Genomic DNA, 18,906 nt, shown 5'->3' on the forward strand with positions numbered 1-18,906 from the left:
GTGACGACCTGTACGACTCCTGAGCAACTAGTAAACGAGGAAGACCATTGCCGATGCCGCCCACCTTGGCCACCAACTGTCCCCGAATCTTACATGGGGCAAATGGTGTCAGTCCACTATGGTCGAATCATCTTGGTGTGAGAACTGTTTATTTTACCATGCAACAGTCCCCATTAACTGGCCACCAGCCGCACACCTTCCATACATAGAGACACACTTAAAACTACCCCCTAATCCATTAATCGTATCTGCTCTAGCTTATGACTTTACATCTGCAAGTGGACATTTGCATTTCCCTGCTGTCCATATCTCTGCAAACGTTCTACTCAACAATCTACTACTGTATCTGTAAGAATTAAATGTGTGGAAATGTTTTATAAAAGTGTTTATGTATTTAGTGTAAAATTTCTTGTTGTGTACATTCTGTCCGGCAATGTCTGCTTACTTTGCTGCACACTTGCTTTGCTGTTTACCAAGCAAATTCCCGGTACCTGTAAAATGTACCAGGCAATTCAATGAATGGTGATTCTGTTTCTGGTACATTTTGGTTTCTGAACTGCTGACTGGGCTGTTTAAAGGTTGAGCCGTCCCATTAATTGATGATGTGTGGAAATTATTGGTTGAAATGTGATGAGATGAGATCCATCCTATTTTTCACATCCAAACCACATTTCTAAGAAGACATTCACCCCCAATTTAATAGCAAGAACTGATAAATATTAAGACCTTTGCTTACAAAATGGTAACATCTTAGATAATATATCTAAATATTGAATCATTTAGATCTTTTTTTTTTTTTTAATTAAAATGGACATATTACATGGCCATATTACATTTGGGAATGAAACCCTTAATATACATACTGTCAGTGTCAAAGCTGCATGTTGTACATACTTTGTATCAGTGTCAGAAAATCACATATCATTATTTAAAATACAGCTCAATCTTGTAAACTGCTGGTGGTTAACAGTCTTCTTTATCTTCAAACAAATAAGCCTATAATTAACCCAAACCTACACAATATTTTAATATCATAAACAGAATAAAACCCATATTTTTGTACTGCTTCTGTATTATTTTAGTAATGTTATCTCTTTACATTTACTATTCTGTATCCTATGCTGCTAACCCAATTTCCCCCCAGACATTAATAAGTTAAATATGTAAGTAACTAAATATTTATCTATCTAAGTATCTATCAGGGAGTATGAATGACCAGATTGTTGAAAATTCAAATTCTACAACCCTGTTTTCCTTTCAAGTTTTCCTTCTAGACAGACCCTAAAAGAAACAATAGATGGAGTCATTTACATTAAGTTTCCACCATTTTTGCTTGACAACAGTGAAGGGTTAACCAGATCCAGATGTATGGAATCATGTCTTTCACAAGGAATGCCACATAACAGAAAAACAAAATACAAGCCGGCCATGCCACTTGACAAATTTCTTTGTCATATCTTTGTTCAGATATGAGTTTGTCTTTTCAGTCCACCTGAGTTCTCTGCCCAGTTGTCCTGTAATGTCTACAGATGGATCTTTCCAGAGACAATGTCTTCATACAGAGATGGAGTGAGGGGGGTGTAGCCCTTCTGAGACAGATCCAGGAAATACAGAGGATCCTGCACGATTTCTGGGTTAAAGCCCTCCTGGACCAACTTCCCCTTCTGCTGCTTGAAGGTCTCTGTCACGTCCAGAGATGTCTGAGAGAAAAAGGGAGGGAGAGAAAATCGAAAATACATCTCTACACTGTCCATTTCAATGACACATAAATAATGAACACGTGTGCCTTACCTGTATTCTGAGAAACCATGGCCAAGCATATGCAGGAAATCTCTTAACTAAATGGTTGTACAGTTTTGGACCATTTAATTTGTGATCCTGTTTCAAGACGATAGCTGCCATACCCGCTCGCCCCTCATACCCTGTTAAGACAGATTGGGAAAAGTCACTAACGGTATATGAATATGCAGTATTCTAAGTCATTCCAAAGTGATCATTTACCACAGACCTGGAATGGTCACTCCGTAGACGTTGACCTCCTGGATAAAATCCAGGTTACCTAAAATCTCTGAGACTTCTGTGGTGGCTACATTCTCTCCTTTCCACCTATAGGACACAATTTTAGATGCAATTAAATTAAATCTTTCAACTTTACAAACATTATTGGTTGGATATTGGCAAAGAACAATAATCAATGTGCCCTATAATAATAATTAATTATTATATAATAATTATTAAGAAAGTCAAAATTTAACAACAGGTGTGTGTTGCATCTGCAACCATTTCATTCAACATTAACTTTCTTCCAGCACTACTTGCACTGAACACTAGGGGGCACCATTGAACTGGTTTATGGATTCATGACTTCGGCTCAGCTTTTCCATTTAGACTGGAATAAATGAATGGATGTATTTTTAGATTAGATTAGATTAGAAAGATAGAAATAAGCAATGAAGCCTGAAGGAGAAGGAGCCTGCATAACCAAAGCAGGAAAGGTCCTGAAATTGTGGCCAACTTTGACTTTTCTGCTACATATTTTAGGCAACATACTGCTGTGCTTTTTTAATTTTGATTTCAATATTGTAAGATGGATTGTGGATTCTCAATATGCAGGGCCAAAACATGCATTGTATTGTCTACCAACGACTGCAGCAGTCAGTATGAGGGCAGGCGCATCCTGAAATTTACAGACGATTCTGTCATTGACAGTCTGGAGACATCACAATCACATGGGCCTGTGGGAGGCAAGTTTGTCCAGTGGTGTGATGATCACTTTCTCAAAAACAAAGGAGAAAATATAGTCTCCGATGGCTCTTCTTACAAATTGTGTCTGTGTCGCTCTCAAAGTTCAATTTCCAGTCAATAACAGTGCCAAGATACTTGTAGCTCTGAACAAGTTCCACTGCCTAACATTTAATAATTGTCCAGCAGGGTGGATGTGACGTCTAATCAATGACCATGCAGAGGTGTGACCAAGTCAACTTTGTCCCGAGTCAGTCTCAGGTCTTGAGGCACAAGTCTCAAGTCAAGTCCCAAGTATGAATATAGTTTACCAAGTCAAGTCCAAGTCAAGTCCATGTCATTAATGTCAAGTCTCAAGTCTAAATGTAGAACAGCAAGTCAAGTCAGAACAAATCAAGAGTCCAGTATCAATTTAATATCTTAAAGAAAACTAAATATCTAGGACTTTTCAATGCAATATGGTTTTAATAGGATAAAAACTTGGTAAGAGCATCATGAGTTTGATTTCTAGAATCAGTTTCAACTTCAATAAATTCAATCATTCCATACAAATTCAGAAAACAGAATTTAAATTCAGTCGTCCGCTGGAACAAATCTCATCACTTTCAATCTGAGTCATTTACACAAACACAAGATCTCAAGTCAAGACTTTAGAAACCTTTTCAAGTCATCAAAGTACAAGTCAAAGTCAAGTCCCAAGTCACCAGAACCCAAGTCAAGTCAAGTCTCAAGTCTTCTCTTCATGCATCAAGTCAAGTCTCAAGCAATTCAAACTGTGACTTGAGTCTGACTAGAGTCCAAGTCATGTGACTCAAGTCCCCACCTCTGCTGTGGAGTCTTAATGTTTTGACAGCAAGTTGATGGTATTATTTTACAAATGTTTTACCACGTTAGTGATATTAACCTTTTCTTCTGTTTCTTGGTATGGCAACTTAACAAGAACTTAACAAGAACTGTGCAATGTTGATAGGTGGCCCTCAAGATCATTGGTGAGCAGCAGCGCCCCCTTATTAGACATTTTTGCTCACCAGGTCTTGGGGAGGGCAAGGCCGGTTTTGGATAATCCAGACCTTCATCTCTGAGTTTTCCTCTCTCTCTTCAGGCCGGAGGTTCAGGCTCCAAAGGGCAAAGTGCAAGAGATGCCAACATACCTTTATCCCATGTGCAATAAGTATGTTTAATTTGCACACTACATAAAAATGTTGCCTTTTTTTGCACAAATACCTTTGTATCAGCCTTTCTGTATCTGCTTTATGTCTGTGTTGTCATTGTGTTTCACTGTGCCCTGCTGCAAGCTACATTGCTACAAATCCACCAACTGCACAGGATATAACCTCCTTGATATTCAATTACTAACAAATATTTTAGTCACAATTATATGAAGACAAGAACAGTGCAAATTAGGAATACTAATGTTGCAGCTCAGTCCGTTGTACTCAAATCCTCCATTACTACTCCATTACGGAAGAGGATTAGGGCAAGTCAGAATTCTGAGTTTAAATTCTGTTGCCCTAATCCTCTTCTGTACTTTTGGACCCGTTTTTTTTTTTTTGTTAGACATTTTAGTCAGATCCTCACTTACTATCACCTTCACCAATAACACTGATGAAGGCAAATCTGTTAGGTAATCATTATATATCTTCTCCTGGCATATATTCTGGCAATCCATTCATTTTCTCTAATTCTTGGGTTACAGCAGTCATGCCTTCACTTAACTTGATGTTGTTCTTACTTCTGAGACGAATATTTCCCCCATTCTCATTATTTTTCAACAAGCCAAGAAATATTCACAGTAAGGAATAAGACATGGTATTATCTTAGATCCAGAACAGTCACCTACCAAGCTTTGGGCCATGTTTTCATTTTGTCAGCTGTTAAAAGCATCCGTATAAAAGAAGATACAAACATTCACTATTCTCTGTGAAAAAATAAAGCAGCTGCATGGCTCATTAAACAATCCTACGACACTACTTGGGCGCCTCTTACCCTGCCAAGACTCGGAACAGGCAGACAAATAGTGGCATTGTGACCCTGAACGCTCCCTGAACATTTCCCCCCAATCGCAAGCAATTGATCCACTGACATGCCCGCTACCAAGCCTCTTTGGTGGTTAATTTCCTCGTCACGGTAATGGCATCCCATAAAAGCAGCCCTGAACACAGAGGCCCATCAGAAACCATGGATTCAGGGACCGAGGATCGGGGAGAGTTGGATGGGGTAGAAAGGGGTTGGAAGGGGACATTTATCAGAGGACATCGCATTACGAATGTGGATTGGCGTGAGTGCGTTTGACAGGCGTATCCACAGCAGGGCAAGTTCAGAGATAGTTTTTTTCACTCTTTTTATGAATGAATGGGAAGGTGAGGGAGGGGGGGGGGGGGGGTCTTGCTCTTGGCGCTGTACTGTGACATCCTGCCATGCTGAAATGATGAAGAGGTGCGGCCAAGAGCGAAAGAAAGGAATTAGGAGAGTTCTTTGTGTGGATTCAGTTGGCCTGCAAGCTCATTTGGCGACAAGGTGGGAGGCATCAACAGGCTTCAGTGGAAAGACAAGCAAGGCTGTCAACATGATGGATGCTCCTGCAATCAGTCACCAAGCAGTGAATGCTTTAGCGCAGCTCCGCAAGATAAAAAAAACCTCATATGGTTGCTCACATTGCGATCCAGAAACAAAATGAGAGCAGATTCCTGTGAAATCTGCAATTTAGCACAGGGAAAAATAGGCTTGGGTCGATATTCGATATTATTCAATATCGCAGTATTTCGTGAATATTGCTGCACTGTGATATCCTGCCATGCTATACTCCACTAGTGGTAGGATAGTAAAAAACTAAAATAATCATACAAATTTTTCTTTTTAATTCAAGTGGGTTCCCTTTTCTACAATCAGCCCATTTTTCTGGAAATAGCAGGAAATAGCAGAAAATGATACCAAATTGCCGTTGTTTCCTCCAACGCTTAAATAGTTATATCAAATATCTAGGCTGTTAATAATAATTATTATTACTATTATAGCCTAGAAATTTGATGTAATTTGGAAGAAATAAAATAAAATACCCCCCCCCCCCCCAAAAAAAAAAAAAAAAAAAATGGGGGGAAAAAATGAAAAAACTATCCCACCCGTGCGATAATATCGTATATCGCATATTATATATATAATATTTTGGCAGGACAGTATCACGATAATACATTTTGGATATCGCCCAAGCCTACAAGGAAATAAGGGACACTAAACTAAATGATAGCCATAAGCAATATTCTTTTTCTGCCAAGATTTGTGACAAGTTTGGGCTTTTGCCAACATGCTGGTCATCTGAAGTTGTAAAGCATTGGTATTGTAAAAGGTAGTAATTGTATACTTACCAACAAAACCTTTCAACTGTGTATTTGGTTCCTCTCTTCCGAGAAAGTACCCAAAGAATTCAAACTAGCCTACTGAAAAATGAATACATTTGCAAACAATATGACATTAGTACATTCGGAATTGTACACAGCTGTACCTGAAGGTGTCTCCGATGCGGTCACGGAAGTAGAGGAAGTCCTTGTGGTCGTGGAGCAGGAGGTCTCCAGTGTTGAAGTAGACATCCCCCTCCTTAAACACGTCCCTGAGGAGCTTCTTTTCAGACTGGACCTTGCTACCAGCATAGCCCAGGAACTGGTTCATTGCTGACAATGGAGCCACTAGGATGCCAGTCTCTCCTGTACACATAAAGTACATTTAGTATCATCATATAGGTACATTTAGTATTCTCATAAAGTACATTTAGTATCATCATATAGGTACATTTAGTATTCTCATAAAGTACATTTAGTATCATCATATAGGTACATTTAGTATTCTCATAAAGTACATTTAGTATCATCATATAGGTACATTTAGTATTCTCATAAAGTACATTTAGTTCTCACAAAAGTCTGAGGCACCTTAGATTTTTTTATATAAATTTTGTCTTAGATGTTTATTTGTTTTCTGCATTAGAGTGTCAGTAGACTGCTCTTTATAGCACATTTTTACATTTTTTTTGAAAGCATCTTTGCTTTATGTTTTTTTTTTTTTTTTTTTACATGTGCCTAAGACTTTTGAACAGTACTGTATGTACTACAAATTGAATAATATTCATGTTGATGTTACCTATTTGTGCTCGTATACATCTTCCAGAGTCTGCTCGGATTGCGTCATATGTTTGGGGATCACATTTCAGGAGCTCAAAAGGCATAGTAAGCTGTAAGAGAAATACAACAAACTCAGTGGAAGCTCATTATGTCACTGGAGATACAAGCTTTCCAACAATAAAAAAAAAAATAGAAAATGGAAAAATCACAGAATGTAGTTGTTGAGATGTTTAATTTACTTGAATCTTTTTTGCACATTTGATTTACTCACATTTGTTCACATGAATTCATTTTTATGGCAGCTTATATTCTTTATTTTCAATTTTAAAAGCTACATCATTATGGCCGCTTCTTATTTTATTCATTTTTATTATTGTATTTATTAAGCAACAAGTTGGTTACACATGAAGATCAGTTATTTTATTGCATAGTATTATTGCAATAATAACTTAAAATGATTTGTTTGTCTTGTTTATATTTTATGAAAATTTGTATTTTCTAATATATCTCCACAGATGTAGGATAGAATGAAATGCAGAGTGATTCAAGACATTTCCAGTGGGGTTATGAGTTTTTTTCCTGACCTTGTTAAAATAGCTCGCCCTCCCGATTGGTCCAATCTCATCGGTGTAGTTGAGGAAGCCGATGCTGGCTTCAGTCAAGCCGTAACCCTCCCTAATCCTGATACTCCCAAAGCGTTTGGCAAACTCTCTCCACACATCTGATCTAAGACCACTTCCCGCTGCCAGACGAACACTGTGGGCTCTCTCCTCTGGAACCTGGAATGAGTCCAGCACTTGGATTAACATGCATCGATAAAAGAAGCAGCAGTCTCAATGTTAACCAGTTTAAAATTCATTGAACTAAAGAAAAATGCTTGGAGTCTATATCATTGGGTCAGGTTTAAAGTAAGAGGGAAGCAGAATAGAGCTGAAACACTGGGTTCCAGGGGTAAATTTCCCGTTCAGTTTTCCCATAGGAAATTTGATTATTAGTCATAACCTTTTAACGGTGTAAGGTAGACTTCCCATGACCTATCAGATTGTGGAATGACTATACATGTTCCTGCCATCAGTCAATCTTATTTCAACTTTGTTGTTAAGAAATCATGTTTTATTCCTGAGTGCCTTGAAATACTACACTACCCACAAGTTTTAGTGAGTTCCCACCAATCAGAGACGTTACTGTTACCATAGAAACGTTACCAGCTCCAAAGTTGTGAATGGTTAGTAACCAGACTAGGGCAAAGTAACTTAAGTCAGCTAGCAACCTGTATTGGTGATTGGAGTCGCTCTACTATGGTTTTACTGTCAGACATGATGTCTTTTTTTAGGGCGAAAATCATTACAAATCAGTAATCACTATTATATTCTTCTATATATAATTTAGTATCACTGTTGAAAATGAGGGAAAGGGAATTGATTACATCACTCGCCATGCTGTATATTGGAATTTTCTGAAATGTCTATGGAGAAAATGAAAGGGAAATTTACTTCCAGAAGCAGGGCCACTGACAAAGGGGATGAGCACATTTCAGTTGTTTGAGAAAAGAGGATAGATGAAATGGGATCAAGTTGGAATGGTAAAAGAAATAAGTGCATATATACCTAAACCAATACAGTATACGACTGCCAAGTTGGGAAAAAGGGGGTAGTCACTACTCTCTTTAACGTTTACAATTTAGGACAGGAAGCAGAAACTGACTTCTGTTTGAAGTGCCGTCAATCTTACCGTGGGCTGGTTGACCAAGTATCGACAGAGCTCTCCTATGTATTGGAACACAGTGACATTGTATTTCACACAGTCCTTCCAAAATTGACTAGCAGAAAACTTCTTTTTTAACACACAAGTTGCTCCTGTGATCCAAAAGGCCGGCCAAAAGAGTAAAAGAAAAAAGAGAAAAGAAAGGGTAAAGAATGTTTTAGACCAGCTGAAGACAACATACGGCAATAATGCATTCTACTTGTTTGACTTTTAATGTTTTTCAACTCTATTAGTGAATGTTCCCATAACTCAATATGTAACTCAGTGTTAATACAGATTATTTATAGTTGAAGCTACAATGAGCTATTTCAATAGGGCCTCTGGTTTGGGCTTTTCCTGGTATTTGTTGAGGTGAGAGAGCGAGGACAAAAAGGATATCCATGGTCATTTTGGTTTCCTGCAGCCCCTGCCTAAGACCTCATAATGTACAGAATATGAATGGGTACTCTTCCAGGAATTGTGTGACGCTCGTCAGGGTCTTACGGTGCCACAGCGTTTTCTCTAAGCTGCAATTAGTCTGTGGGAAAAGCCAGCTGGCTGGAAGACAGTCAAACAAAGCCAATAAGTCTAAAGGGTCCCCAGCAACACTGGAGGCTGCTGAAACAAAAGTTATCTGATCTTTGTTGTCGCTCTGATTCACACAGTTGGGCTTGACGCTGCCAACGAAAACAATTTACATTGTTTATGAGCCGAGACTGGTGACCCAGCCACCAGCAGGAAGTGGCTCTGTAGGTTTTTTGGGACTAGTTCCCTGTAATCTCACAGTTTGTGGGCTGTGGCAATGGGGTGGGATGGGATTTCCACTCTACAACACAAGCAGCTCTGCCTGAGAACCAGACTTACCACTGTTTGTCCTAGTTGGAAGCACCTTATTCAGGGGTAATTTGAATATGTAGTCTACCTCTGCATAATGCTCAATGAGGAATTTTTCACATTTTCACATTATGCACATTGTTCTATCTCATTGTTTTATTGTTTTAGTCTTTTACTGTTTTTATTGCTTAATTGTTATATTGTTTTGTTTTATCTTATCTTATCTTCTTAGTTTGCAGAGGAAAACTGTGTCTATCCTTGCCCACGACAGAATTAAATCCAGCAAGTTAGGGTACAATGAAAACATCTTAGATCATGCAGATGTATATATCAAGCTTACAATTTTAAGTAGCTCAGAGATACATTATTTCAAAAGGTGGAACAATTTCTGCAAAATATATTTAGCCTAGTCCAGGGGCCAGTTGCATAGAGATAGACTTAATTTAACATTTAGTCAGACTTGCTGTAGACAGCTAAATATACCTGTTGTATAAAAATGACTGGTTGCTAACCTAAGACTGGCTTATGTAGATTTGCTCTGAGTTATGTGAAATTTGAATGAGAATGGCTGCTTTTACAGATGGCATTTTGAAAGCATGAGCAAGTACAAATAAGAGCATAAAGCATTGTCTGCCATATAAATTCACTGTAGTGCACACAGAATGTAGTCTATGATATCTACTTATTATTTTCTTCAAATTAATCAACTCAAAATTACATTTATAGGGAGACAATAGCGATTTATGCTAGCTAATAAGCTAGACTCATTGATGGCTATTACTGATGAGTCTGATCAAGAAAGTTTGCTAGTGTCACTGTAGATCCATTAACAAAACATTGTAAATGTGTCGAGAAAATAATACTCAAATGCTGTTCACGAAAAATACATTTAAGGAATACTAGCTACATTTCTTGTGTGACTGACTAGGAAGGTCGCCCTTCAACCGGCGGGCCCGGGTTCAAGTCCTCTATCAGCATCCCTGCTGAAGTGCCCTTGAGCAAGACACTAGACCATGATATCTTTCTCCCTGTTGGTGCAGTTGTAGAACGTGTTTCTCTTATTCTAAGTTCAATAAGCTATTATGCTAGGCTCATTGATAGCTATAGCTAGCTTGATTGACAAAATTAGCTAGTGTCATTATAGACCTGTCGCAGACAGAGGTGTGACCAAGTCAACCTTGCCTGAGCTCCAAGTCTCAAGTCTTGAAGCACAAGTCAAGCCCCAAGTCTATATGTAGATTACCACGTCAAGTCTCAAGTGAAATCTTAAGTCTAAATGTAGAACACAAAGTCAAGTCAGAACAAATCAAGAGTCCAGTATCAATTTAATATCTTACAGAAAACTAATTATCTAGGGCTTTTCAATGCAACTTGGTAAGTGCATCATGAGTTTGATTTCTAACTTAAATTCAATCATTCCATACAAATTCAGAAAACAGAATTTAAATTCAGTCGTCTGCTGGAACAAATCTCATCACTTTCAATCTAAGTCATTTACACAAACACAAGATCTCAAGTCAAGACTTTAGAAACCTTTTCAAGTCATCAAAGTACAAGTCAAAGTCAAGAAGTCACCAGAACCCAAGTCAAGTCAAGTCTCAAGTCTCTTCATGCAACAAGTCAAGTCTCAAACAATTAAAACTGTGACTCGAGTCTGACTCAAGTCCAAGTCATGTGACTCGAGTCCCCACCTCTGGTCGCAGAACATAGTAAGTGTTGAAGCAAAAAATTAGAAAATAGTGTGGTATGCTGTTCATGGCATTTCATGACAGTAAATTTGACAAATACTAGCTACATTTTTTTTAGTTTCTGTAACTTTTCTGGGTCAAAATATGTCTTAATTTTTATGCAGCTGACAGTCTAACATTATAAATCGGGGAATATATATTATACAGTAGACCAGTCTAAGGGTTAGATCAGTCTTTAAGGTTATGCAACTGGCTCCATTCTACTATATATCCTCTGGAATATGTCTATTCATTACCAAGCTGTATGCATCCTCCAATTCCCAACAAGGAGGCTGACATGTGGTAAAGAGGAAGAGCGATGTAGATGTTGTCGTCAGATCTGGCTCCACAAAACTGAAGGAAGCTCATACTCATAATGGCTTTCAGATGACCAACACGAGCTGCCTTAGAAAGACCTAGAAGAGAATAGTATTGGTCACTCAGGCTGTATGGAAAAATCTGCAACAGGTCTTTGTGCATATACATTTAAATGTACACCATATGCGACACACAAAATTTTGTGAAATGAGCACACACTCTGGGACACAGATTACATGCTGTGGACATGTGAACATTATGTTCTTCTACCATAAATTGGATTCTGTGACAATAGCACGAACTGGACACGCCATTTTCACCTGTTCATCATGTGAAAAGGTTAGCTAACGGTTATGTTAAGGCAAGTAAAACAACTTCGGTTAAGGTTAGTGAAAAGCTTTTGGTCATGGTTAAATAAGAAAAACTGAAAAGCTGAAACTGTAAACTTAACTCACAGTGGAAAACTTTTTGGCATGAGTGGGGAATTGAACTTGGGTCATCGGATTTGAAGGTAAATGCATCCGTCCATCCACCCCCTGACCTCCACCCTCTTACTTTCCACCACGCTACTTCAATGTCAACCTTCTACTCATGCCCACTTCTTTTTTTACACTTCTTCTCTCACTTTTCATGCAGGGAGCACATATTTGCTTTTTAAGACATTGCGCTCGATCATTTCACAACATTTCAGGAGACCAGGCTCCCATATGTGTCCAAGTCCAAAAACGGATTAAAAAGTTATACAAAAGGTAACACTGTAGACGATAAATATGACGTGTGTGAGACCAGCAAAAAATGAAGAGAAGGAAAATCATGAACACCTTGATAATGTTCAGGTTCATAAGAAGATAAATGGCTCATTCAATAGGAACAGCTCAGCTAGCTGGAAAGCACTACAGCATTAGGAAAGGAGCATACAAACTGACTTAAGTTAGATTCAGAATCCATGTATCATAATGTGACTTAATTTACATATTCATCACTTTGGGTGTCTTGAATTTACTTGTTTTTAAAGAGCAACAATTTTCAAACATTATCGGGCTGCAAAAAAGACTTTTCATCCCAAACTCTTTGTTCTAAGAAGCCAGTCTGGTGTTAAAGCCATGGCAAATATACTGTATATTGCTCCCACAGTTGGATATCCTAAAATAGCTGCCTTAGCATCGCCTGAAGCCCTCTGCATATGCAATTTGAGATGGATTGACTTTAGGAAACTCATTTATTTACATCCTTGTGCTTTTAAGTCTATGCCTACTTTGCCTTCCCAGTTATTAGGGTCTAGTTGGGTAGAAATAACAACTGTACAGTAATAAGTTTGTGAAATTTGTAGCTATAGTTACAACAGGTGAGACACCGTAATATCATATGATATTGTATGAATCAAGTGAGTGAAACTAACAGTAGTTTGACAGTTTGAAATACTAGTGTGGTGGATGGGTGGATACACACAGCGGTTTTCAGCAGTGAATAAAGTTGTAAAGTTCAGCTCAGGTTTTTCTTATTTAATCATGTCCAAAACCTTACCCTAAGCTTGACCATTTTTTCTTAGATGTCTAACCTCAACCTCAAACTTTTCTTTGATTTTGGCTGAACCGAATTAGTTTTGATGTGATTTTGGCGCACCCGCAGCTGGCCATGCACAGGTATTGTACAAATCTAACTTTTTGTAAGGTCTGTACAAACAGTTGGTCCTAAATAAGGGAATAAAATGGTGACACAGTACCAGTAGTGCCTGAGGTAAAGATGAAGAGGAAGTTGGACATGATGTCAACTTTAGGTAGGTCATTTAAGGTTTCTCCAGACATCTGCTCCACCTTATCCAGTAAACTGTTAACCCCCTCACAGGGCGATCTGTGGTCCACCACCCACAGAGCAATGTTGTTGGCCTGCAGGTCAGGCAGCACCTCCTCTAGCGAATTTACCAAATCTGTACAAGGAGAAAAGAATGGATTGGTTGGGTTATGGGTTATCACTCTGTCACTTCATCAAATAGCAAGGGAGCGCGGGGTAAGTTGTCACTTGGGTACGTTGTCTCAGAGGCTTTATTTCTGAAACTAAATATTTTAGAGACAAAAGTCCATTTACACAAATGTTTATTTTCTTAATAAGAGGTTACCTATGTTGAAAACGACAGATTTCAACATAGGTAAACACTCCAACATAAAAGCAAATTGTATACCTGAAAGTAAATAATGCAAATTGAAATGGAATTGCGTGCACAAACACAGCACACTTGTTTAAGCAACAACTTGCCCCGTCATGTGTGACAACATGCCTTGACATGGTGTAAGTTCTCACGTTCTCAAGTTGTCAAGTGGTATTTCATCAGTAATAACTTTTTTTCCAGTAGATTATTCAAAATGTAAAAATGCCATTTTTTAGAGAGGACCTTAATCTAGCTAGAAAAATATGTATCATATCTCAGTAGTTGAGAGAGAAATACGCCAATAAGTCAAAAGTGTGACAACATGCCCTGCTCTCCCCCACTGAAGCCAGTAAACCAGAATGTAGGTACATAAAGGAGGAATAAGGAGTGTATACAGAAAAGACGTGATCACATCAGTGAAAGGCTACGCTCGATCATTTACAAACCATGACACTGAAAGAATATGGGTGAAGAGTCAGTGTAATCATATCCTACAGATCCAGGGCTGCATACCGTGCAAATATAAAGCGGCCGAGTGGTACTTTGCTCCCTGCCGTTCATGCCTGATATCAATAACATTGATAACGTTGAATGTAAATCACTATATGGTATGTGCTTTTCCCAAATTGAATCACTGATAATACTTCATTTATGTTAACAAATCGAGTGTTCCAGCTTGTATTTTGTCATGCAAATTGACAAAAAATCTACCAAGAAATTAAAGCATTCAAGTACCCAAACAAAAGTAGCAACAATATGGTAAATACTTAGATATCATTAGCTTTTGTACCATTATGTGCCGAGTTAAAGGGTTTTAAGATCCAGTATTAAAACATGCTCTGAAACTACTCCTCACATTTCATTACCACAATTTGCCTTTTCTCTTCTCATGCCATGTCATTTTTCATTCATCATTTAAGAAAATAACTGCCATACTTCTCCATTCTTAAACATATAAGACAGCACTTTAGATCTCATGAAGGGCGTGTCTTTAAAATGTTTACGATTGCTTACTTGTTATACGATATGGCAAAGATAGTATTGTTATCAGTCAATGCTATGATATTAGTTCTTTCACAACAGCTGCAATCTCCCGATACCGGTATACCCACAAAAAAAGTAAAAAAGTATTGCATGAAATTAAAATTACAGCATTACAGACCTATTCGGACGGGATTAGTTTTACAGGATTAGGCAGATTCATGTAATTTTCAATCACAACATACAGCCTAGGACATCAATTAGTCTCTCAAGTTTTCATGTCTCAGACCTCCAAAAAGCCGCACATTAGGGACATGGGCCCCTGTTTGATCAGATTTAGTGCCAGGGTCCCATATGGGAAGATTTTAAGTTGTTGTTGATTTAATACTGAATTGCAGAACTGTCTACACTGTACATGGGGAGATAATGTGAGAGAGAAACCTATGATAAGAATGGTCTTTCTTATGCAGGATATTCTCTAATTGGGATGATTTCAAGTGAATTCAATTGTAGTGCAATTAAACTATTCCTCATTTTGCTGGGACCTCTGGAGCCCATCCAAGGAAACCTGGAAGCCCTTCAAGGAACCCTGGAACCCGTTCAAAGACCCCTGGACCCCTTGGAGGACCTTTTACTTCTACTATAATTCCAAGATACCAGCAAATAAAGCTGAACAAAGGAAAGCATCACAACTTGCCAGAAGGACACCCCTTAGGCAAATGCATATATTATGCTATCACTACGAAACCAAACCATCACCCTGAAATGTCCTTAATTTCTCCATTACATAAACATTAATTATCCATTAAAAATAGCATAGTTTTAAAAAAAATAAGGTTAGTATCATTTATAAGGAATTTCTTCACGGGTGTGGGATTTTTCATGCTTTTTGTGCATGGTTTACATGGTTATTAAGTGGAAACTAATGGAAAAGTTCCTGTAATGTAAATGAATGAAAATGTAAGGTTATTTTAAGGGATTACTGGTTCGTAGAGATTAGTATTCTCTTTTAGTTTTTTTTTTTTTTAAGCAAAGCAACAGAATTTAACGTATAGGCTATCCTAAATTAGAGGCACTCCCATTTCTGTACTTTCTGCACTCCCATTTCTGTACCCCACTTAGATGGGGAGTGGCTACAGGAACATTAACACTATAGATACATGCTACTGAAAACAACTCAGGTCCGACTGGGGCTTAATAAATCAAAGCAGCTTGACAGAGTTTTCCCCAATGCATGTCAAAACTGCGCAGACTTCACAGAAAACGTGCAATACCTGCGCCAACGACAAGCGACTTGGCTCTACAACTCTGAAAACAGTGGAGGAGAGATTTGGATTTTATGTTGAAGTTGAGAAAGGCGACTTCACAGCCCAGTTTGCAGAGTCCAAACCAGGCACAGATAAAATCAGGCTCGTTGCACATCAAGAGCGCAACGATATCTCCTTGTTTCAAAGCCCCCTCGGTCCTGAACACTTCGGCGAACTTGTTACTTCTTCTGTCCACGTCCCGGTAAGTGAGGGTTTGGTTTTCGAAGATCAGGAAGGCTTTGTTAGGGGTCTTCCTCGCCTGGTAGAGAAAGCAGTCGAGGTATGTGATTACTCCTTTCCGCATACGAGACCTCAGCGCCTTTCCGTGCCTCCGAAGTTTCAAGTAATAAATCAAATCCTCCCAAAAGAAGGGATAGGTCGTCCTTTGGTAGAGAAGTAGGGCCAGCAGTCCAGCTGAAACGCTGGTAACTAGCCATGTTATCATTTTCAAGCACAACGGCGCTCTTCACTTCCAGGACTTTCTGGGCTCGTTACTCCAAAACTTTAAATAGCGGGCTGCTCGCGCATGCCCTTCGAAAACCTGCGGCCAACATGATAGACACTTATTATGCAATTTCACAGCAGCATACTAACAGCCAATGAGCTATGGCCAGAAGAAAAAAAAAAAAAACAGAAAGAAAGGAAGGATGAAAGAAAGGGGAGGAGATGTGGGGCTTAATATTGAAGTAGCCTAGCTAGATAGTAGAATCAGTTGTAAACAATTGTCCCGTTAATGAGACAAATGGATGATGAAGATGGTTTAGTTAGTGGCATTAAAATACTATAGTACTATATATACAGTACACTATATACATTTTAATTTTTTTAAAAATAAATCTCTCTATATACAGCTATAATAAATATTTATAGGCTACATTGAAAAAATGGGGAAAAGAGCATGTGTCTAAAAACAGTTGTTTTGCACTTTTCTTTTACTCATTTTCTTTTCTTTCTATTCATGGCCACTGTCCATATAGCCCAAATGAATCCAAACGTGATCTTACAGTTGTTACCATTATATATTATATATTGCTGATATGGACCTATGTGTCTGAAATAAAGTTAAATTGATGACAGAGCAAAGATCAAGTAAAAACTGCCAGAGATTTGGAAGCTATATGTAAAAAAGATTTAAAAAAGAGATAAAAAATCACATCAGGGAGCATTCAGAACCAATGTTCCCTCTAAGCTGATTCGTGACCTATGACTAATAATTTATCACTTGACCAAATAAGATCTTGTCAGCTCTAATAGTTTAGCACATATTATATTAGATGGAGTAGCTTTCCCATAGCTCAGAGTTTAGTGAACAGATGCCCCTTGGTCCTATCTATTGCTTTTGATCAAAAAAGCCAAATTAAAATTGTGCAACACACTGATGTCTGCTATCTGTCAACATTTTGAATCATATGTGACTGAAACTTCATATCTGATTTGTAGTTCCAGTTCAGCCTTTCTGCTAACAGAGTGGGTGTCAAGTCTCTTCAGTAGGCTACAGCTCAACAGGGTTTTCGGGTGTAGGATAGACAGTGTGCCATGAGTCCAGTTCCTTAGGTTTCAAAGAAGAAATAAACGATCACTGTCAAAAATATGGTCAGTGTGCCTTCAGGTTGAATATGGTGGATGGCCTGGTACTTTGGTTATCCCTTACAAAAAAATCACATATGAAAACCCATGTGAACCCAAAGCACATGTGCTTTTTGGACACATGTTGGTTTTCAGATGTTTTCCCACGTGAAGATGACACTTGCACCTGTGAATTGTCTCTTTGCATGTGTAATTAAGTTTTCACATGTGAAACATATTGTCACATGGAATGGCAGGTGAAAACGGGAAAAAAAAAAAAAAAAAATGTCCACACAAAAACATGAATATAAATGTTCACATCTGAAGTTAAAACTGTCATGTGATGTCAGAATACAATGTGAAACAAATTTGTTCACATACAGTATGAAAACCAACATGTGTCCAAAATACACATGTGCTTTGAATTCACATGTAGGTTTTCACATGTGACTTTTTTGTAAGGACGACCCGGGTTCGAACAGGATGCTACACTTCTACCTGTACCTGCTCCAAGCTTGCTGACCCTGCACCCAAACCACAGGGAAAGAAAGACAATTGCCCCCTTGTGGGATGAATAAGGTATTTCTAAAAATATCCCCATTGACATCCATTGCAGAATCAGACATGAAAACTTCACTGATGGTGTATTTTTGCATATGGTAGTTGGTCAGTGTTTTTCCTAAATGGTGTGAGGCTAAGGATATTATTTTCTTTCACACCTTCATCATTGATTTTTTCGGTAACACTTTACAATAAGGGTACATTAATTAAGGGTTAGTTAATGCTTAATAGGCATTAACTAACCCTTAATTAACAGTTAACTAATGTGTCTGGTAATCATTTACAAATGGTGTTCATGTTAACTAAGGTATTCATTTATACATTATTTAATAGTCATCTTTATAAACTATTAAATAATGTATAAATTAATACCTTAGTTAACATGAACACCATTAGTAAATTATTACCAGACACATTAAATAACTGTTAATTAAGGGTTAGTTAATGCTTATTAAGCATTAACTAACCCTTAATTAATGTACCCTTATTGTAAAGTGTTACCATTTTTTCTTTCATTATGGGACATTTTTGCTAGAAATCTGAGCTTTTCAACCGTTAAGATATATAGTACCTAGCTGATATCTCAGCAACTCTGTGGGAGATATACCCCCAAACATGCTCATGAAGGGTGCACATCAATTAAGAGTAATGCCTGTCTTTACCTTTGTGTCATTTTTGCCTCTGATGTGACTAAGGCCACTTTACGCTCTAGCATATACTCCTGAAGTTCCAAGCCTTTCTACTATGTGTTTGCTTTTGACCGTGAGGCTTCGAAGAGGAAATAAGGCTTCAGGTTCGGGTTTTCATTGTGTTTTATTGTGGTTTTGCATGACTCAAGACGTTTAACCTTTGTTTTATTTCTTGTATGC

At 38.1% G+C, this 18,906-nt stretch overlaps 1 protein-coding gene across 1 annotated transcript; it reads right to left on the bottom strand.

Moving 5' to 3' along the window:
- Positions 1-797: 797 nt before the first annotated feature.
- Positions 798-16,396, bottom strand: LOC139924889 (long-chain fatty acid transport protein 6). Its single transcript, XM_071916103.2, has 10 exons — positions 15,878-16,396; positions 13,200-13,403; positions 11,416-11,574; positions 8,586-8,710; positions 7,439-7,633; positions 6,874-6,964; positions 6,242-6,440; positions 2,009-2,106; positions 1,792-1,922; positions 798-1,700 (listed from the first exon to the last, which is right to left on the bottom strand). Exons 1-10 carry the CDS (start codon positions 16,353-16,355, stop codon positions 1,524-1,526), a joined length of 1,857 nt encoding a protein of 618 aa, XP_071772204.1. The 5' UTR covers positions 16,356-16,396; the 3' UTR covers positions 798-1,523.
- Between the last annotated feature and the right edge of the window lie 2,510 nt (positions 16,397-18,906).

This window comes from Centroberyx gerrardi, chromosome 2 (assembly GCF_048128805.1).
Source record: "Centroberyx gerrardi isolate f3 chromosome 2, fCenGer3.hap1.cur.20231027, whole genome shotgun sequence".
Classification (NCBI taxonomy): domain Eukaryota; kingdom Metazoa; phylum Chordata; class Actinopteri; order Beryciformes; family Berycidae; genus Centroberyx; species Centroberyx gerrardi.

Coding starts and splice junctions, on each gene's coding strand:
- LOC139924889 (XM_071916103.2), bottom strand. CDS start 16,355: ATGATAACATGGCTAGTTACCAGCGTTTCAGCTGGACTGCTGGCCCTA. Junction 13,404..15,877: donor GTCGCTTGTCGTTGGCGCAG/GTATTGCACGTT, acceptor CTCCTTGTACAG/ATTTGGTAAATTCGCTAGAG. Junction 1,923..2,008: donor CTACGGAGTGACCATTCCAG/GTCTGTGGTAAA, acceptor CTGTCTTAACAG/GGTATGAGGGGCGAGCGGGT.